We start from the raw sequence: 22,785 nt of genomic DNA on the forward strand, positions 1-22,785 counted from the left end.
ATTATCTTTTCATTAATGTTCTAAAATTAAGATCTCGGGCGCCTGGGTGGCTCAGTTGTTAAGCGTCTGCCTTTGGCTCAGGTCATGATCCCAGGGTTCTGGGATCGAGCCCCGCATCGGGCTCCCTGCTCAGCGGGAAGCCTGCTTCTCCCTCTCCCACTCCCCCTGTTTGTGTTCCCTCTCTCACTGTGTCTCTTTCTGTCAAATAAATAAAATCTTAAAAAATAAATAAAATTAAGATCTCTGCCTTACATATAGGAACTTGAATGTGGAATGGATTAATGATTTATAGGAAAAACACTTTTTTATGTAAATTCCTTTGTGCTTTAAAAAGTAGATGTTTTCATTTTTTAGAATAACATGCATTTTGTATTCATAGATAAAGGTCAGTCTTTAAGGCCTGAGATAAATGAAGATGAAGTCAATAAGGAACAGAAGCTTTCTTGCATACGAAACATGGATGACATTGTGGATTTATCCTCCAGTGAAAAAGCTGAGAAAAGAGCTGACCCTATCCTTTTATCAAGGTATTTTTCTATACCTTTACTGACTTTGTTTACATCTTCTATCAGTTACTGAGAGGGGAGTGTGAAGTCTCCAACTGTAATTATGAATTTGCCTGTTACTCTTTTCAGTTCTATTTGTTTTTCTTCATGTCTTTTGAAGCTTGTTAGGTGCATGCATATCTAGAATTGTTGTATCTTGGTGAAATCACCCTTTTACCATTTGTGTGTATCATTCTGATATTTCTCTTTGTTCTGATGATTACTTTGCTACAGCTGTCTTGTGGTTAATGTTTGCATGGGTTTCTTTTGCATGGGAGAGAGCAAGCATGGGGGGGGGGCAGGGTAGGGGCAGAGAGAGGGGGACAGAGAATCCCAAGCAGGCTCCACTCTCAGGATGGAGCCCGACACAAGGCTCAGTCTCACAACCCTGAGATCATGACCTGAGCCGAAATCAGGAGTGGGACGCTTAACCAGCTGAGCCACCCAGGCGCCCCTGACTGGCTTATTTCACCTAGCATAATGTTTTCAGGTTTCATCTGTATTGCAGCATTTGACAGTATTTCCTTTTTTTTTAATGGCCAAATAATAGTCCATTGTGTGCATATATCACATTTTCTTCATTCATCTCTCAGTGAACATTTAGGCTGTTTAGTTTTTTTAAAGCTTTATTTATTTGACAGAGAACACAGCGAGAGAGGGAACACAAGCAGGGGGAGTGGGAGAGGGAGAAGCAGGCTTCCCGCCGAACAGGGAGCCCGATGTGGGGCTCAATCTCAGGACCTCGGGACCATGACCTGAGCCAAAGGCAGACGCTTAACCCCTGAGCCACCCAGGCACCCCTCTCTTGGCTATTTTAAATAAACATTGGAATGTAGATATCTCTTTGAGGTCCTGTTTTCATTTCTTACAGAAAAATACCCAGAAGAGGGACTGCTGAATCATATGATAGCTCTATTAATTTTTTTTGACATTTTATTTATTTTTTAGGTAATCTGCCCCCAATGTGGGTCTCAAACTCACAACTCTGAGATCAAGAGTCACATGCTCTACTGAATGAGCCAGCCAGACACCCCTCTATTTTTAACTTTTTGAGGAGCCTCCCTACTTCACAGTGGCTGTGCTATTTTATCTTCCCATCAGCAGTGCACAAAGATACCAGTTTTCCATATGCTCACAACACTTATTTTCTTTTTTCTTTGTTTTGAAAATGGTTATTCAGACATACGTGAGATGATACTTCATTGTGGTTTTGATTCGCATTTCCCTAAGTGATATTGAGGATCTTTACATATACTTATTGGCTATTTGTCTGCTTTGGAGAAATGTCTGTTCATTTCCTTTTCATATTTTTTAATTAGGTTATTTTAATTGAATTATAGGCATTCCTTTTATATTTTGGATATTAAGCTTGTGTCAGATATATGGTTTACAAATATTTTTTCCCATTCCATAGGTTGTTATTTGACCTTGTTGATTATTTCCTTTGCTTTGCTGAAGCTTTTTAGTTTGATACTGTCCCACTTGTCTATTTGTGCTAGTTTGTTCATACAATTCGGAAGATTAATAGTTTCTTTGAAGCTGAGCCCGTGGACCTTGGGTCCTTAATTTGCTAGGTGACAGAATTTAAATTGTGACTTCAGAGATACAACTAATTTCATAAACTACACATAAAAGGTACTATGGCTTTTTTAGGGGAAAAACAACCCTGTAATGACTGTTAAGATCCTAACTGGTTTTGTAAAACAGTGAGCCGATTCTAATATTATTAATTACACAAGAGCAAAGAGTCATGAGTGGTAAAGACAACTTGAAAAACAACATTTCTGGGGAGGAAATATATTAATACATTAAGCTAGAGTAATTAGTGTGTTACTGGCACAGGGACAGATTGACTCAGCAGAACTGAATATAAAGCCTACGGGGAAAAATTTAGGAATCTGATAAATAGCAAAGGTAGCATTAGAAATTAGTGGGTGAAGATTGAATGAAATATTCATTAGATGGGTAGATCTATCTAATATTAGATAGTATTAGATCCTTATTTCACCCTCTATGCTAAATTTCTGATAGATTAAAGGCTACAGGGACACTGGGTGGCTCAGTCAGTTAAGCGTCTACCTTTGGCCCAGGTCATGATCCCAGGGTCCTAGGATCAAGTCCCTCATTGGACTCCTTGCTTAGCAGGGAGCCTGCTTCTCCCTTTGCCTGCCACTCCCCCTGCTTGTGTGCGCTCCCTCTCTTTCTCTGATAAATAAAAAAAAAAAAAAAAAAAAAAAAAAATCATGTGTAAAGCAAATCTTGAAAACTATTAGAAAAAAGTGTTTGGAAATACCTTTGTGATGTCAAGGATTTCTTCACTTGATCTTAGCCAAAAGGCTGTGAAACGATGATGATGTCAAGGATTTCTTAAGATGTAAAAAGCAAAACTTTAAAAGATACAATTGATGAATTTGACTGCAGTAAACATAACTATTTCTTTTGATAAAAGATTTCATAAAGAATGTGAAAGGCATACTACTGATTGGGAGGTTTTATGTATAATATCTAACCAAAAAATAATATATAAAGAGCTCTTATTGATTAGTTGGGAAAAGACAAACACCCAGTAGAAAAAAATGAGGGGAAAAACAAGATCTAGTTAAATGTCTTATGTGTTCATTCTGGGTGCCAGTTAGTACATGGCCATGATTTGTGGTATTATTAGTTGGATATTTCATAATACGGCAGTCTTCTCTTGGCATACAGTGCTAACTGCAGCTTATGCAAAGCAGTACCATGCAAAGTAGGGCCTGCCTATGTAAGATTTTGATGAGAGATTATTCCTAAATATTGCTCTGATTTTACACATAGATTTGTCAACCCCATGTAATTAAGAATTTTTCATTTTGACTTCTTGAGTGTTTTCCTATGCCTTTTGATTTGTGGCTACTCTTTCTCTGTAGGTACAGTTTTTTTTGTTGTTTGTTTGGTTTTGAGAGAGAGGGAGTGTATGCGAGTGGGGAGAGAGGGGCAGAGGGAGGGGAAGAGAGAATCTTTTTTTTTTTAAAGATTTTATTTATTTATTTACTTGAGAGAGAGAGAGAGAAACAGCATGAGAGGGGATAGGGTCAAAGGGAGAAGCAGGCCCCCCGCCGAGCAGGGAGCCTGATGTGGGACGATCCCGGGACTCCGGGATCATGACCTGAGCCGAAGGCAGTTGCTTAACCAACTGAGCCACCCAGGCGCCCATCTTTTTTTTTTTTGTAGAAAGCATCTTTTTTTTTTTTTAAGATTTTATTTAAATTCACATTAGTTAACATATAGTATATTATTAGTTTCAGGGGTAGATTTTAGTGATTCATCACTTGCATATAACACCCAGTGCTCATTACATCAAGTACCCTCCTTAATGCCCATCACCCCATTACGCCATCCCTCATCCTCCTCCCCTCCAGCAACCCTCAGATTGTTCCCTATAGTTAAGAATCTTAAGCAGCCTCCACGCTCATTGTGGAGCCCAACTTGGGGCTTGATCTCACCATCCTGAGATCATGATCTGAGCTGAAATCAAGAGTTGGTAGCCTAACCGACCGAGCCACCCAGGCTCCCCTAAAGATACAGCTTTTAACGACATGGTACAAGAAGGATCATAGAAAAGTCAAAATATTTATATTGATAATTCCAAAATATGAAGTATCGTTTTCCAACTGGTTTATATGTTAAAAAATATTTTAAGTAGATATCATAAAACATGTATTACTAAGAATTCTTTTCCTCCTGATGTGTTTTCATTTGCTTAGTGATCAACAAGATGCAACCTCACTAGCAACTGAAGCTTCAGAATCAAGCCCTTCAGATTTGCCTTTATCAGAAACTGGAATTACCTCAGTGTGTGAAGTGAATAATGTTGAAAGTAGTTGTACAGAAGAAAGCAGTGTTGACCTAAAAAATAAATCATTGTAAGTATTTTACATGGTAGGATTTTAAAATTTACTTTCAAAATTGTGATGATTTCTTATTTAAGAAATGATAATGTTGCTTTCCTTAAGGATTAGAAAGGGATGGTATACCATTTAATACATAATTGTACTATGGTCTGATTGTGACATAAAGGCTTATCACTTTATATTTCATTACAGAAAGATTCTCTTTCATATTTAATAGATAACCATGATAGGAATTTTATGTACAGTCGTGACTTACGCTGAAATCCTAAAATAATTTGGAAGCCTTAACATTTGCTGTTAGATACTTTTACTTGGTTTGAGTAATTTTTCAAAGTTGTAGATTTTTTTTTTTTTAAAGATTTTATTTATTTATTTGACAGAGAGAGACACAGCGAGAGAGGGGACACAAGCAGGGGGAGTGGGAGAGGGAGAAGCAGGCTTCCCGCGGAGCAGGGAGCCCGATGTGGGGCTCAATCCCAGGACCCTGGGATCATGACCTGAGCCGAAGGCAGACACTTAACGACTGAGCCACCCAGGCGCCCCTAAAGTTGTAGATTTTTTATATTGATGACTTCAAAGAAATTATTATGTTTTCTAGTGTGCAGATACTGATTAACATTTGCACTAAAAACAAAATAAAAGCACTACAAGAATCTGCCTTTGAAGAGACAGCTCAGAAATTCAGACTTCCTTTTTGGGTCCCTCCTAAACTCCTCATATAGGCTTAATGGCTATTTAGTTTATGAATTCTTAAACTTATTTTCAGTAAAGCACAGTCACAATGAGAATGAAACTTTTTTTTTAAATAAAAATTTAGTCTTTGGAATAGGCAATATGGTCTTATGGCTCAAACACCTAGAAGTATAAAAAGATATAGAGTGAAATATCCCTCCTTCCATGTCCACATTCGCTCTAAGTATCTTGTGTAATTTATTTCTTCTATTCTTTCAGAGATTTAAAAAAAGTACTTTAAAACTAATACAAATGTATGTTCTTTATATTTTTTTACTCTTCCTAAAATCCTAATGATAGTGTGTGTGTGTTATATACACACACACAGATACCATTTTGCAGTTTTTTGGGTTTATGTCTTGATATCTTTGCATAAAGATCTTCCTTATTATTTTGGGTAGCTGCATAGTATGTAGTGTTCCGATGTGTATGTGCTGCTGAAGTGAGCACTTCATAGTGTCCTGGTGTGTAGATGGATTAGAGTTTATATTATCAAAGCCCAGCTGATGGCTAGATAGGTTGTTTTTTCAAACAGTGCTTAAAATCTTTAATTTCTATCCTTTGACTGTATGTAAGTACAGTGGACCCTTAGGAACAACACAGTGGTTAGGGATGCTGACCCCTTTGCAGTTGAAAATCCACAAATAACTTTGACTCTTCCAAAACTTAACTACTAATAGTCTACTGTTGACTGGAAGCCTGATGACGTAATTGGTTGATTGACACATATTTTGTATGTTATATGTATTATATACTGTAATCTTACAATTAAAGTAAGCTAGAGAAACAAAATGCCTTAAAATAATAATGAGAAAATACATCTACAGTACTGTACTGTATTGAGAAAAATCTGTGTATAGGTGGAATCACACAGCTTGAACTTGTGTTGTTCAAAGGTCATCTGTATTTGTAGGGTGAGTATTCAGACTGGAATTGCTTGCTGCAATGTATATATGTGTGTGTGTATACACATATACACATTGAGAATTTTGAGAGATACTTCCAAAGTGTTCTTCATACGAGTTATACTAGTTTACATTCCCACCAACATTGTAAGAAATGTCTCCCTTAACAGAAAATGGTGTTTATCAAACTAGGGTTTATGCTGGTCTCGAATAGATTAAAAAATAATACTTCCGTATACTATCTCCATCCCACTCTTCCTTTTTTGGCAGGGGTATGTAATGCTTTGTTTTTATTGAGTTTTTTATTTAAAAAATTTCTAACCTAAGGAAAAGTCAAAAGAATAGAACAACGAACATTTGTATATAATTCTCCTTAGATTCTCTAATTCCTAATATTACATTTGTGCTTGCTTGCACAGGTGTGCACGTCTCCCTCCCCCCTTAATTTGTGCTTTTTTTAAAACCTATTTTTATTTTGTTTTTTAAGTTGTTCATATTCTTTGTCCTTTTTTTTTTTTTAAAAGATTTTATTTATTTATTTGACAGAGCACAGGCACGGGGAGTAGGAGAGGGAGAAGCAGGCTCCCTGCTGAGCAGGGACCCCAATGTGGGGCTCGATCCCAGGACCCTGGGATCACGCCCTGAGCTGGCGGCAGACACTCAAACGACTGAGCCACTCAGGCGCCCCTCTTTGTCCATTTTTAAAATGAGTTTTTGATGCTATTGTTTGTAGGAGCTCTTTTTATTTTAGGGAGATAAGCCTTGTTTTTTGATTTGCAAAACATGCTTTCTTGGTTGGTAGTTTGACTTCTGACTTAGTCATGTAGAAGTATTTGATTTTTATGTGGTTATATTTCTCAATTTTGTTTTTCTTTCATGGCTCCTGAATTTTTAGTTAAACTTTATGAAGGCTTACCCCAGCTCAAGGTTATAAAAGAATTCATCCGTGTTTACTGTGTGGCTGTATTTAACTCTGATGCATTGGAACATATTATGAGTACAGTGCAAGGAATGGAGCTAATTTTATTTTAGTCCCCAGTGTTAGTTTTCACATCACCATTGCTTTGATATTATTTGTAACAGTACATTATTCTGTATTTCATCCTCGCTGTTTTGAAATGCGGCCTTTTTTATATACTACTTTCATGTGTTTTGAAGTCATCTTCTAAATTTTCTTTTGTGTTTCATTTATCTGTTTATTCACATATCAGTACCAGTGTTTTAATTATTGATGCTGAATAGTTTCTTTTTAGCATCTGGTAAAATAAGTTACCTCCTCATGGCTCTTGTTTTTCAGTTCTCTTTGCTACTCTTACTCTAAGTAAACCTAAAGGACTTCTTTTCTGCCTCTGAATGGATTTTTAAAGAATTTTTCAGAATTTTATTTGACTGTGCCTCCATGTTGGTGCTATTTAAATAATGTTCATTAAAATAAATAAATAAATAAATAATTCATTTTTTAGGGAAACTGATCAGTCAGGAAATGTTAAACTGATGGGAAGAAGACAACTACAGAGACCCAAACCCAATTTATCAAGGGCAGTTGGGAAGAAATCTGTTCTTTCACAAGGTAAAACAGATGCAGAGAACAAGAGTTTACGTGCAGAAACTTCAGTTGAAAAGGTATGGAGTAAGACACTTTATAGAAAATAAAATTACAGGGCGCCTGGGTGGCTCAGTTGGTTAAGCGACTGCCTTCGGCTCAGGTCATGATCCTGGAGTCCTGGGATCGAGTCCCGCATCGGGCTCCCTGCTCGGCAGGGAGTCTGCTTCTCCCTTTCATGCTCTCTGTCTCTCATTCTCTTGGTCTCAAATAAATAAATAAAATCTTAAAAAAAAAAAAAAAAAATCTTTAAAAAAAAAAAAAAAGAAAAGAAAATTACAAAAATTTTCCCTAAGTAGTTGGGAATAAACTGTTTAGTTTGTAACTACATGATAATGTAACTGATACTAAAACAAAGATACAGGAACACATGAATATTAAATGTCTCTTGTCTCCTGTTTAGGCATTTAGAACCTAGGACGTATCATTTCAAACATACTCAGTAGTGAAAAATCTCTTGTTTACTTATCTAAATTTTTAAAAATTAAAGTATTTTTTTTTTTAAGATTTTATTTATCTGTTTGAAAGAGCATGAGAGAGCATAAGCAGGGGGAGCGGCAGAGGGAGAGGGAGAAACAGGCTCCCTGCTGAGCAGGGAGCCCAATGTGGGGCTCGATCCCAGGACCCAGGATCACGACCTGAGTCAAAGGCAGACGCTTAATGACCGAGCCACCCAGGCGCCCCTACTTACATAAATTTTGTATTCAAAATGTTTTTAACCAGTTTTCCATCAAATTATATCCGTAGTCCTTTCCACAAACTGACATATTCCTGTCCTTCATAATCTTTGTCTTTTTTTTTATGTATGAAAACATTTCTGTAGGTTTTAATCATAACATACATAATATTTAAAACTTTTTTCTGTGAAACTACTCATTAACCTTTTCTTGGGGTTAATCTTTTTAATAGCTGCATCAGGTTAACATAATAATTTACCTAAGCATTTTTCTAATGGTAGACATTTAAATCGTTTCCATTTTTTTAAACTCTCATAAATAAAAGCAAATGGTTTTGTAAGTAGCCCTTTCTTAAGGAAAAAAGCAGAGGATAAATTTCCACAGGAGGTGAGATTAATGAGTCAGAGTGTTTTAAATATTTCTTGGCTTTTGTTATGCATTGTCAAGTGACAGTCAAAAAAAAAGAATTTATTTACACTGTTACAGGCATTAAACGAATGTTCCTGTTTTTGTATATTTCTGCTGGCATTGTTATAAATTTTTTATTTTTGCTAAAATACATTTTAAAGTGTTAGCTTTTTTCCCTCTTAGGTTAAATATTTTTTATTATACTTCTTGTAATACAATCGTATTATTATAGTCTTGTAAAATTCAACAAAATTGGGAAGCTACAGATTATTGTAAAAATTAAGACAAGAATTACTTGTGATTTCATTATCCAGCTGCAACTAACCTTTTAGCATATATCCTTCCAGCTTTTCCTATTACAAAATTTATTAGTATTCAGTTTTGTATCCTTCTTTGGTTCTTAACATTTCTTAAATATTTTTCCATATTATTAAATATCCTTTGAAAACATGGTCTTTAGTGACTTCATAATATTCTGTCAGTGGGTATAACTGAATTTAACCATTTACTCATTATTGGATATTTTGTCTGTTCGCAGTGTTTGGCATTTTATATAATGTTCTAGTAAACATTCTTGTACTTTGTCTGAATATTTACTTAGAGTCTTAGAAATGGTATTACAGTATGAACTTTTTTTTTTAAAGATTTTGTTTATTTATTTGACAGAGACACAGCAAGAGAGGGAACACAAGCAGGGGGAGTGGGAGAGGGAGAAGCAGGCTTCCCACGGAGTGGGGAGCCCGATGCGGGGCTCAATCCCAGGACCCTGGGATCATGACCTGAGCCAAAGGCAGATGCTTAACAACTGAGCCACCCAGGCGTCCCCAGTATGAACACTTTTTAAATAGATTTTATTTATTTGAGAGGGAGAGAGAGCGAGTGTGCACAAGTGGTGGGGGGAAGGGGCAGAGGGAGAGGGAGACTCTCCTCTGAGCAGGGAGCTCAACATGGGGCTTGATCCCAGGACCCTGAGATCATGACCCCAGCCGAAGGCAGATGCTTAACCAACTGAGCTACCTAAGTGCCCTGAGTATGAACGTTTTTTAGGCTCTTGATTTCATATTGGCAAAAGGCTTTCCAGAAAGGATATACCAATTTTTGTTCCTGTCAGTTAATAGATGGGATTATATGCTTTATAATGTTCACAGCTGCATCAATGATTTATAAAATTCTTACAATTAGAAGAACAAAAAATGAAATGTCATTGTTTTAATTTCCATTTATTATGAAGTTTGGACTTTTTTATGTTAAGTCAATAAAATGTAAAAAATTGAATTTATAGAATCATATGGAAAAGGATAAAGTGAAAACATTGGACATTTCTGGAATGGGGAATACAGAGAGAGAGAACCCAGAAGCTGAGACTGTATCTACGTAAGTATTTAGGAAGTAGAATAAAAGTAGTAGCTTTTAAGAATGACTCTGATAAGTTCTGTACTTGATAATGTCTGAATTTTATTTCCGTTTAGTGTACTTAAGTCTTCTCTTAACTGTAGGTGTGTTGAAACATTTCAGTAGTGTTCTTTATGCTACTGGAGAAATAAATTATGATACGGATCCATTGGGTTCGCAGTTACATTTCTTCCTCAACTTACTAACAGGATTTTAACAAAGTCTTGTTAGATTAATTGCTAAGATACATATTTCTGGATAATTTTATGTATAGCAGGTTTCAAAAGGGAATATTTAACTGGGAATGCAGATTCAGAGTAAGTCTTATTCTAATACTAATTTGAACCATTGGATTCTGGACTGTACGTTTATGCTGTAATCTTTGTCTAGTGCCCTGGAGGTATATGTTACAAACCTAGTAGTCTTAGTGGAGAATGGTATTGTCTGTCAAATATAGATTCTTTTCCAGTTTTGTGATGAAATGATTTTTATAGTTAGGGTTCCAGGATTATGTCTGTCCCAAAGTGTTAAGGTATAGAAACAGGAGTATCTTTGAGGATGTATTTGAGGACACTTGTAATTATTTTTATATTCCAAATGGTTTACTTATTCATACCTTGGAGAAGAGAATACTGAAAACAAACATGTGACTTCAGAATAACCATAATTCTATTCTTTTGTAGTTCTAGTGAAAAAATTGGTCTGCAGGAAGATGATCAAACGAAGGCTGTCAGACCAGCACGACTAATGAGGGGCCGATTGCAAAGGCCGAAGCCAAATGTAGGTAAAGCTGCTGAAAGAAAAGAAATTCTTGCATCACAGGAAAAAATTGAGGCCAATGTAAAAAAGAGTGAAAGTCAATCCTGTATTACTAGAGATGTAAGTACTCTGATTCTTGCCATTTTTTTTGTTAAACAAGTACTTAAGCCTTCTTTTACCTCCCTCTTTAAAGGGCAAGACTGTACAGTTGTGTACATTGTATATTAAATTTAAAGCCAAAATCTCAGAGCCAGCAGCTTTGCTACTTGCAAAGCCATTTAACTCTCAGCAATCTAGATTTTGGGCATTTACATAATGGAGCATCTGCTTTGATCTTATTATCGTGTTTGACTTGCCTCCCCCTCCCCATCATTTAGGTATTTGAATTACGCTTCCTTTTTGAAAATATAGCTATATATGTGAATTTTAACTCTGGCTTAAACACAGTAAAATGTTAAAAGCTTCCTACTAGAATAGAATTCCAAGAACAAAAGATGATGAATTTTAGGTTATTTACATAATAACTGGTCTTTGTGATAAGGGTAAGAGTTCAGATCATAGTTAGATTTGAATTTCTTTTGTTATAATTCTCAAGGTCTATACTGTAATGGTACTAATCAGAAGACAGACCCCTGGGAATAACTCTAATAGATAACTCTAATAACTGAATAACTGAACTCTAATAACTCTAATAACTCTAATAACTGAAGCGCTGTAACTTGCTTTCTGATTAGGAGGAAAAGAATGGGGGCTTTGAGATAAGGTAGAAGGTATAGCTTGTGAAATCTTAAAAGATATTTAAATAACACTAAAAAAAGTGTCCTTTGAATATAATTTTATAATTTTGAAATGTTTACCATTTTCCTTGTACTCAAATTGGATAAAATTTTCAATGCAATTTTTTATAAATGGGTGTTTCATTGAGAAACCTTAAAAATGTGTTTGTTATTAAGAGTCCTGAACAAGTAGAAGATCAGTCATGTAAAAATGTTGACTTTGAAGACATCACATTACAATCTGAGAAAGAAGATAATTTTTTTCAAATGAACATTAATGAATGTGTAAGGTAAGCATCATCTTAATGGTTATGTAATCTTTGAATTTAGTATAAAGTTTTAGGAATGTTTAATCAGTTTTTAAAAACAAAAGCAAATCAGATTAATATTTGTGTATCAAATTACCTAATATTCACAATATAACTTCACTTTTCAGGGCAATTTATGTCATAGCTTTCTTTTTTTTTTAAAAGATTTTATTTATTTATTTGACAGAGACGGAATGAGAGAGGGAACACAAGCAGGGGGAGTGGGAGAGGGAAAAGCAGGCTTCCCACAGAGCAGGGTGCCCGACTGGGGGTTTGATCCCAGGACCCTGGGATCATGACCTGAGCCAAAGGCAGATGCTTAGTGACTGAGCCACCCAGGTGCCCCTATGTCATAACTTCCACGTTAATTTCTGTTACTCGTGATTTGATGAGTTGATATACTCATCATAAATTAGACCTGAATTAACATACATGTTAGATTAAATGTCTGTGTCCAAATGTGAAATGAAACTTATTTTCTTCTATTTGCTTCTTTGGGATTAGATTGATCCACATATGACCTTTATTTAAGGTTCACATAAATTTTTTATAAAACCCATCTATAGAAACCCAATACTTCTCCTAGCCACATGTGGCTCTTTCTTTTGTTATTTCCCCTCTGGAGGGTACCAAACAAAATCGATGGAATTATTAGTATACTTTGGAAAATGTTTTTCCTTTGGAAATATTCAATGTACACAGAAGTAGTGAGAACAGAATAGTGGACTTCTGTGCATTACTGTGTAGTTTCAACTATTACTCGTATTTTATCAATCTTTACATTTGAAGTCTGGCCTTTCTTATACTTTCTTGTTCATAATCATACTTCAATCTGGCTGTTTGAGATGCTGGTCATATCTGGCCACATAAATGTGTTGTTTAACTCTTATGGCAGGGCATATGTCTGGATAAAAGATAGGAGGTGCCAAGAGGTAGGAATAGTAGACATAAATTGGTCTAGCTCCAATGCAGAGGACTGGGGACCCTTAGCCAGTATTTGGGAAGGATTGTGTGGATGACAATTAGAGACTGTTCAGAGCCAGTTGACTACTACTGTACTTGACCTTATTGATAGATTTCTCTTTATCCATGTGTCTCTATGAGTAGATACATTTATTTTAAAAATTTGTAATTTCAAAACATGGGTTTTTTTCCCCCTCTCCTTTAACTTTTAGGTTTTACCCAGAGATACCTGAGGCTTTCTTAATTTATTTTTAATTTTTTTTGTTTGAGAATTCCTCGTCTTTCAGTAGTATTTTCTCAACCATCATTTCTTCAGCTGGCAGTATGCTTTAAAATTTGTATTTTTTTTTTTTTAAATATATAGTATTCAAGAAGATAATAAAGTCCCAGTTCTAAAGACTCGATTTCAGAAACCAAAGCCAAATATAGGAAGAGGAGCTAGAAGAAGAGAAGTTCTCTCAAAGGAAGAGGTGTCAGAGGAGATTGTTGCATCTGGGCAATTCACAGCACCTTTGAGAGAAATTACGAGAGTGGAAGAAACCTTACCAAGGGAGAGGGTATTAGTGGAGGCTAATACTACTAAGGAAATGGAGTCATATTTAAAAAAAACTGAAAGAGACAACTCTCCTAGAGAGAAGATACCAGAAATGATGGACAACACTGTAGATACGGAGACAGATTTGAAAGAAACTGGAAGAGAGGTTTCGCCAAGGGACACTATATCAGAGGTGTCTGATGTCACTGAGGAAAGAGTGACAGATTTGGAAGAAACTGGAAGAGAGGTTTCCCCAAGGGACACTATATCAAAGGTGTCTGATGTCACAGAGGAAAGAGTGACAGATTTGGAAGAAACTGGAAGAAGAGAAATATCCCTACAGGAAAATACCTTGGAGGTCAGCACTACAGATGAAGTAGAAACAGGTTTAGAAGAAACTGGAAGCGAGGTTTCCCCAAGGGACACTATATCAGAGGTGTCTGATGTTACTGAGGAAAGAGTGACAGACTTGGAAGAAACTGGAAGAAGAGAAATATCCCTACAGGAAAATACCTTGGAGGTCAGCACTACAGATGAAGTAGAAACAGGTTTAGAAGAAACTGGAAGCGAGGTTTCTGTAAGGGAAAATGTACCAGAGATGGTTGATGCTACTGAGGACAGAGAAACACATTTGGAAGAAACTGAAAGAAGAGAAATAGACACAGAAGGAAAGGCCCCACAGGTCAAGACTCAAGGTGAAATGGAGACAGATTGGAAAGAAATTGAAAAAGGAACTTCCCTGAGGGAAAAGGTACTAGTGGGGATCAGTGCCATAGGGGAAAGGGAGATTGATTTTAAAGAAACTGGAGAAAGAGATCTTTCTGTGATGGAAGAGGTATCAGGAAAGACGACTGCTACTGAAGAAACAGAGGTGGAATCAGAAGAAACTGGAGGAGACATTTCCCTGAAGAAAAGCAGATCAGACGAGATTAATGCCCCTGAAGAAATGGCTGCAGATTTGGAAAAAACTGGAAAAATAGACATTTATCTAAGGAAAAATGGAGAAGAAGAGGCTGGGACCTCAAGACAAATGGACACAGATTTAATGCAGAGCAATAGTAGTTGCTGCAGCACTATGCCTTCACTAAATATCAAAGTATGTCTTTTTCTGTTCTTTTTTTTTTTATTTTTTTAAATTTTTTTTTAAAAGATTTTATTTATTTATTCATGAGAGATAGAGAGAGAGAGGCAGAGGCAGAGGGAGAAGCAGGTTCCCCACGGAGCAGGGAGCCTGATGCGGGACTCGATCCCAGGACCCTGGGATCATGACCTGAGCTGAAGGCAGACGCTTAACCGACTGAGCCACCCGGGCGTCCCTCTTTTTCTGTTCTTTAGAAAAACTGTTTTTGAACATATTTTCAGAGAAAAATTATCAAAATAAAAACCGTGATTATTGCTCTTAAATCCCATAACATTTAAAATCTCTAAAACCTTAAAGTCTTTCCCAGCCGTAAATTCTGTGTTTTAGGACCTTAAAGAAACTATGCATTTAAAAAAAACAAAAAACAAAAAACTTAAAAAATATTTAATTGTGGATAAGTTACCATTCTTAGTGTCAGTTTGAAGTTATTCTTAGCTAAAAGGAGTGTAGGGAATTGGACTGAGTTAGTGCTAACTCTGTGAACATGCATTAGAATTATTTCTTTCGACCAAATGTCTTTCTCAGTTTTTATTTCCTGTCCCACTCCACTTTTATTTTTATTTTTTTTAGATTATTTATTTATTTAGAGAGAGTGAGTGGGAGGGGCAGAGGGAGAAAGACAATCCCAAGCAGACTCTGCACTGAGCGTGGAGCTCGACGTAGGGCTCAATCTTAGAACCCTGAGATCATGAGCTGAAACCAAGAGTTGGATGCTTAACTGACTGAGCCATCCAGGTGCCCCCCACCCCCACTCCACTTTTAAATTTTCTTTTTTCTTTGTTTTTAAATTTTTAAGTTTTATTTTAGAAAGAGAGTGAGAGAGAGTGCGAATGTTGTAGGGGCAGAGGGAGAGAGTGAAAGAATCTAAGGCATGCTCCATGGTCAGCACAAAGCCCAATGTGGGGCGTGATCCCACACCCCTGAAATCATGACCTGAGCTGAAATCGAGAGTTGGACGTGCAGGTGACTGACCTCACCCAGGTGCCCCTAAAATTTATTAAATATTTCCAGTGGGGTTGCTTGGCTGGCTCAGTTGGGGGATCATGTGACTTTTTTTTTTTTTTTTACCATGTGACTCTTGATCTTGGGGTTGTAGGTTTGAGCTGCACGTTGGGTGTACAGATTACCTAAAAATAAAATCTTTAAAAACCCAAAAGTTTCTAGTTACTTTAAGTTCACACAGTTGTGACATTATCCATTTGTGCTGATTTACTGTGGTTGATTTCCTGTGACTATTCCTCCAGAACGTTAGCTGTGAAGTACTATCCATGGTGTGTACACCTGAAGAAGAAAAAAGGAATTCTGAAAAGGAACTGTCAGGTCACTTGAGTTGTTTGAAGACTTCTTTGCAGACTTCTGAACCTGATAAAACAGAAGACCAGGGGATGCTGTCTCCAGATGTTCCAGAGCAGTTTTCAGATATTAATTTAAGGTACAAGTATATTGGTCTATGTGCTTTTAAAGACAAAGCATCTATTTTTTAAAATTTTTATTTTTTTTTTAAAGATTTTTATTTATTAGAGAGTGAGCAAGAGCAGGGAGAGGGTAAGAAGAGGAAGAAGCAGGCCCCCTGCTGAGCAGGGAGCCCGATGTGGGGCTTGATCCCAGGACCCTGGGATCATGACCTGAGCCAAAGGCAGATGCTCAACTGACTGAGCCACCCATGCACCCAAGACAAAGCATCTAAAGTTATATTATCAGATTATCAGTAAGGTTTCAAGACATATCATCTCTAGCACAGTGTTACAGATTTTAAGCTTTGGGATGTTTGGAGAGAATTTTGAGGTCGTTGTGACAGTAGATTGAGAGAATTACTAACATCAGAATTGTATGTAACACATATTCCTAAGTCAATATGGGTGTGAGAACCTGTATTTTCTCTCTGCACAGATGATAGGCTTATACTTCATTTGTACTCCTCATATTTTTTAGGATCTACCAAATAGTCCAATTTGTTTTCCTGTTAAGAATTAGATTTAGGGGCACCTGGGTGGCTCATTTGTTAAGCATCTGCCTTCGGCTCAGGTCATGATCCCAGGGTCCTGGGGTCAAGCCCCACATTGGGCTCCCTGCTTATTAGGAAGCCTGCTTCTCCCTCTCCCACTCCCTCTGCTTGTGTTCCTGCTCTTGCTATCTCTCTGTCAAATAAATAAATAAAATCTTAAAAAAAATTAGATTTAATATTTACTGCCAATTTCTCAAGTTGTCCTAAGACTCTGTTCTTGTCGTCCCTTCAACTCTTTCTAACGTTCGATAATCCTTTTTCCAAAAGCAAATCTCTTCCTCAAGAGCAGAAGCCACTTGAAGTTAAACCAGCACCTTTTGTGAGAAGTCGATTCAAAAAACCAAAACCAAACTTAGCAAGAGCAACTTTAAAGAGAGAGACTACAGTAGCAGAAAAATACGTATCTGGGAAGAAATTGGAAACTGATAATACTGAGACTGTTGTGGTACAGCAGAGCAGTGAACAGATAAACACTCTCCCTTCTCAACATGTGAGTGCTATTCAAGGTGGATGTTCTTTGTTTTAGCTATTATGATTACTAAAGTAAAACAGCTGGGGTTAACATTTAACAGATATTTTCTCATATAATTTCTACTGCATGTGGTATTAGTCTTGTTATACTTACTGTGCCTCACTGTTCCATGTGGTTTTGTAAGAATCTTGTCTCTCTCATGATGGGCAAGTATGTCATGGAAAGGAATTTAAGAGTCCTGGGATCTAAGTTCTGACCTTTATTCATCGTGTGACCATAGCCAAATGATGCAGCTAGTTTCTTCACAGAAAAAATGAGTTTGATAGTCATTCTTTGTTTTACTTTGTTGTTAAGGTGCATTAAAAAGTTAAAAGCTTGATAGGAGTTAAAGGAGATGTTTTATTTACTTTGTTAACTTGGTCCATAACAAATTAAGATTGTGTGATATAATATCAAAAATGTTGAATGGAAAAGTTAACACTCGTAAGTTGAGTGTTCTAAATATAAAAGTACTTTTTTGGCCATACAGGTGGGCAACAGGTACATGAAGAGATGCTCAATATCACTAATCATCAGCAAAATGCAAATCAAAACCACAATGAGCTGTCACCTCCCACCAGACAGAATAACTAGTCAAAAAGACAAGAAATAGCAAGTGTTGGTAAGGATGTAGAGAGAAAGGAACCCTCATGTGCTGTTGGTGGGAATGTAAATTGGTGCAACCACTGTGGAAAACAGTATGGAGGGTCCTCAAAAAATAAAAAAAGAATTACTATATCCAGTAATTCTAGTAGTGAGTATTTGCCCAAAGAATTCCAAAAGATGGATGCACCCTTATGTTTATCATAGCATTATTTACAATAGGGAAGATAGAAAAGCAACCAAAGTGCCCACCAATAGATGAATGGATAAAGAAGATGAGTTATATATATACAATGGAATATTACCCAGCCATAAAAAAGAATGAGATGTTGCCATTTACAGTAACATGGATGGGCCTAGAAGTCCATTTTGCCAAGTGAAATACTATGCTAAGAGAAGTAAGTCAGACAGAGAAAGACAAATACCATATAATTTCCCTTACACGTGGAATCTGAAAAATAAAACAAAACAAAAAAAGAACAGACTCAAATACAGAGAACAAACTGGTGGTTACCAGAGGAGAAGGGGGTGGGGAATTGGGGGAAATAGGAAAAGGGGATTGATTAAGAGGTACAAATTTCCCAGGGCCCCTGGCTGGCTTAGTTGGTAGACCATGCAACTCTTGATCTTGGGGTTGTAAGTTCGAACCTCATGTTGGGTGTAGAGATTACTTAAAAATAAAATCTTTTTTTTTTTTTTTTTTTAAAGATTTTATTTACTTATTCATGAGAGACAGAGAGAGAGAGAAGCAGGCTCCCAAGGAGCAGGGAGCCCGATGTGGGACTCAATCCCAGGACCCTGGGATCATTACCTGAGCCGAAGGCAGACGCTTAACCATCTGAGCCACCCAGGCACCCAAAAATAAAATCTTTAAGAAGCACAAACTTTCAGGGCGCCTGGGTGGCTCAGTTGGTTAAGCGACTGCCTTCGGCTCAGGTCATGATCTCAGGGTCCTGGGATCGAGTCCCACATCTGGCTCCCGGCTCAGCGGGGAGCCTGCTTCCCTCTGACCCTCTCCTCTCTCATGCTGTTTCTCTCTCGCTCGCTTTCTAATAAATAAATAAATAAAATCTTTAAAAAAAAAAAAAAAGCACAAACTTTCCGTCATGAAATAAGTAACAGAGATAAAAAGTACAGCATGGGGAATATAGTTAATAATATAGTAACATGTGGTTATAGGTAGTGACTATACTTACCATGGTGAATACTGAGTGATGTATATAATTGTTGAATCACTGTGTTGTACATATAAAACTAATAAAACATTGTATGTCAACTATACTTCAATAATAATAAAGACAAGTTCATAAAAATTAATAAAATGATGTATTTTTTAAAAAGTCAATTTTGGATTAAAATTCTTCTTTTATGTTTTATTTTTTTTTAAAGATTTTATTTATTTGAGAGAGAAAGAGAGCATGAAGGGGGGAGGGTCAGAGGGAGAAGCAGATTCCCCACTGAGCAGGGAGCCCGATGCGGGGCTCGATCCTGGGACTCCAGGATCATGACCTGAGCCGAAGGCAGACGCTTAACCAACTGAGACACCCAGGTGCCCCTTCTTTTATGCTTTAAGATAGCTTAGTTCTGGGGTGCCTGGGTGGCGCAGTTGGTTAAGTGTCCAACTCTTGATTTTGGCTCAGGTCTTGATCTCAGGGTCGTGAGTTCAAGCCGTGTGGAGCCCACTTAAAAACAAATAAATAAGATAAAATAGGTTAGTTCTTACAATGCTTGAAAATTTGTACTTTTTCTGCCTGATCTTATATTTTAAAAAGGTATATCTTTTTTTTATTGATTATCTATCTGATTATAAAAATTTCACATTGAAAAAATATATAATCTAAAAAGTGAGAGTCCATTATAATGTCTCATTTCTACCTCCCAAGTTAATCAGTCATGTAGTTATTTTGAATATATCCACCCAGCCTTTTATGTATAGATACTTATTTATATAAATAATGTGTGGGTATTTTCATTGTTTTCCAAAAATGGCGTTATAACTTGCCTTCTCATTTTTTCACTTAACATAATATTGTGAACATATTTTTGGATCAGCATATACAGATTTATCTTCTAAATGGCTCTGGACTGTTCCATTATAAGCAAATTATAATTTATTCAATACCCTACGATAGGTTTGTCTTGTTCCCAGTGTTTTGATTTTGTTCTTGCTTTTTTGGGGAGCTATTAAATGGGTATAATAAATATCTTTGTATGTACTTTTCCATATACTTACTTGAGTATTTTTGTAAGATACATTTCTAGAAGTAAATTTGCTGAGAATTAAAATTTTTGGTAGATACCGTTCTGTTGTCCTCTACAGAGACTTTACCAATTTATTTTGCTGATAGTGTATGAAAGTTCCTGTTTCCCTATACTTTTATCAACCCTCGGTGAAATTTTTCTTATTTGCCTTTTAGGGTGTGGCTTCCCTAATGACATCAAGAGAAAAAGACACATTAGGTCACAGGGAGGAGGAGTCTGTAATATTACCATGTATACAGACTGAAAAGGACCTTTCACCTTCGAGTTCTTGTGATCCTAAAGAGATGTCTCAGCCTACACAGGCCCAGGAAAAGGAATTAGTTGTTTCTACGGGGTAAACAGTGATACTTCTTTGAAAATATAAAATATATTTATATTTTTAAAAAAAGGAAAATCTAAAATATGAGAGAATTCTTTCAAGTATTTCTTCATTGTTACTAAGATGTGTTAATGTATTTTAAAAGTGAATACCAAGAATACTTGGTTTATTTTTATCTTTTGTATTATTTTTATTTATTTATTTATTTATTTTTAAGATTTTATTTATTTTGACAGAGACACAGCGAGAGAGGTAACACAAGCAGGGGGAGCAGCAAGCAGAGAGAAGCAGGCTTTCCGCTGAGCAGGGAGCCCGATGTGGGGCTCGATTGCAGGACCCTGGGATCATGACCTGAGCCGAAGGCAGACGTTTAACAACTGAGCCACCCAGGCGCCCTCTTTTTTATTATTTTAAAAAAGATTTATTTATTTATTTATTTGAGAGAGGGGGAGAGAGTGCTCAGGGAGGAGGGCAGAGGGAGAGGGAGAGAGAGTCTTAACCAGACTCCACGCTGAGCACACAGCCCTATGCAGGGTTTGATCTCATGACTCTGACATCATGACCTGAGCCGAAACCAAGAGTATGATGCTTAACCAACTATGCCACCCAGGGCGCCCCAAGAATACTTGGTTTATTTTTATTCATGTGTCAGACTGCCTAAAATAGAAAATCACATTGAGTTAACACCTTTTAATGCTTGCCTGCTTGTATTCACTATTAGCTGCTTAAGGCTTTATACAAACCATTGCATTTAAAAATACATGTATATAAAGATTGTATTCATTATCTTCTTAAAAACTATAGTAGAAGGGCGCCTGGTGGCTCAGTCAGTTAAGCGTCTGCCTTCAGCTCAGGTCATGATCCCGGGGTCCTGGGATGGAGCCCCACTTTGGGTTCCCTGCTCAGTGGGGAGTCTGCTTCTTCCTCTCCCTCTGCCTGCCACTCCCCCTGCTTGTGTTCTCTCTGTCAAATAAATAGATAAAATCTTTACAAAAAAAATTGTAGTAGAAGACTTATTTACTGTTTTAACTATTTTTGTGTATATGGTCTAGTGGCATTAATGCACATTCACAAGAATGTGCATTCACATTGTTTTGCAACAGTTACCACATATATCTCCAGAACTTTTTCATCTTCCCAACTGAAACTTCACCCATTAACAAGACCACCCCATTCCCCTCTTTCATTCCCTGGCAACTACCTTTGTACTTTCTGTCTCCATGAATTTGAATCTTCTAGGTACCTTATTTAAATTCATTACCTTTTGATGATTAAAATAGCTCTTTTTTTAAAAAAAGAATTTATTTATTTATTTGACAGAGAGACAGCGAGAGAGGGAACACAAGCAGCGAGAGTGGGAGAGGGAGAAGCAGGCTTCCCGCTGAGCAGGGAGCCCGATGCAGGGCTTTATCCCAGGATCCTGGGATCATGACCTGAGCTGAAGGCAGACACTTAACGAATGACTGAGCCACCCAGGTGCCCCAATAGCTGTTTTTTTAAAAATAAAAGAATATATATTTATCATCAAAGTAATTTGATTTTCCTCAAATGATACAAAATTTTTTTATAGTTTGTTAGAGAAGGTTCAATTTTTATGTCTTTACAGTAGTTTTCATCTTTTTACAGTCCAGTTCCCTCTCTTTCTCTTTGTCCTCTCTTCTAGGGCTCATAATACAAACACTTTGCAGCAAGAAGTGAAGGAAAGCATTATCCCAACTGCTCAAACAGTAAGGAGCCGATTTCAGAGACCCAGACCAAACATAAGAAAGACTGGACAGAGACAAATAGAAAGAGTTGAAGCTGAAGGCATAATTAAGGAAGAAAGAACGATAGTACAAGAAGATAAAACTAAAAAGTTCTTGACTCTGGTGAGTTACTGTTATGTAATTGAGCCTTTTAATGCATGTTAAAATATGAAATGACAGCTCAGACTGGGTTTAGAATATAGGCATCTGACACTCTCATCAATGAATATGTAACATATCTAGTTCTGTTCCAGATTTACCATTCTGGATTTTTTTTAATTGAAAATAGTTTTTTTTCCCTAACTAATTGTATGTATTCATTATGAAAATGTTCAATTAATACAAAATATCATAATGACTACTCCAGTCTTACTACCTTGAGGTAACTACTGAAAACCTTCTGACATATCTTACTGGGTATATCCATGCATGCATGTGTGTACACTTATGTAAACTTAAATAATAAAATCTCTGGGGCCCCTGGCTGGCTCAGGTGGTAGAGCATGCAGCTCTTGATCTTCAGGTTGCAAGTTCAAACCCCACAAAGGGTGTAGAGATTACTGAAACATAAAATAATTTTTTTTTTTTAAAGATTTTATTCATTTTTTGACAGAGAGAGACACAGCAAGAGAGGGAACACAAGCAGGGGGAGTGGGAGAGGGAGAAGCAGGCTTCCCGCGGAGCAAGGAGCCCGATGCGGGGCTCGATC

General features: G+C 36.8%; 1 protein-coding gene across 2 annotated transcripts in view; it reads left to right on the forward strand.

Moving 5' to 3' along the window:
- BDP1 (B double prime 1, subunit of RNA polymerase III transcription initiation factor IIIB) overlaps window positions 1–22,785 on the forward strand; it is an 89,249-nt gene that overhangs the window by 24,908 nt on the left and 41,556 nt on the right. The window contains exons 11-22 of one of the 2 annotated variants that reach the window (XM_035014607.1): window positions 380–527; window positions 4,286–4,444; window positions 7,533–7,692; window positions 10,040–10,131; window positions 10,833–11,028; window positions 11,862–11,974; window positions 13,320–13,899; window positions 14,062–14,586; window positions 15,876–16,063; window positions 16,904–17,126; window positions 20,168–20,346; window positions 21,995–22,199. In XM_035014607.1, coding sequence (XP_034870498.1) covers window positions 380–527; window positions 4,286–4,444; window positions 7,533–7,692; window positions 10,040–10,131; window positions 10,833–11,028; window positions 11,862–11,974; window positions 13,320–13,899; window positions 14,062–14,586; window positions 15,876–16,063; window positions 16,904–17,126; window positions 20,168–20,346; window positions 21,995–22,199 — 2,768 coding nt within the window. Of the gene's footprint in view, window positions 1–379; window positions 528–4,285; window positions 4,445–7,532; window positions 7,693–10,039; window positions 10,132–10,832; window positions 11,029–11,861; window positions 11,975–13,319; window positions 14,587–15,875; window positions 16,064–16,903; window positions 17,127–20,167; window positions 20,347–21,994; window positions 22,200–22,785 lie in introns of both variants that reach the window. The other variant, XM_035014606.1, reaches the window with a different exon arrangement.

Source organism: Mirounga leonina, unplaced genomic scaffold, assembly GCF_011800145.1.
Source record: "Mirounga leonina isolate KUSES-001 unplaced genomic scaffold, KU_Mleo_1.0 Mir_168, whole genome shotgun sequence".
Classification (NCBI taxonomy): Eukaryota; Metazoa; Chordata; class Mammalia; order Carnivora; family Phocidae; genus Mirounga; species Mirounga leonina.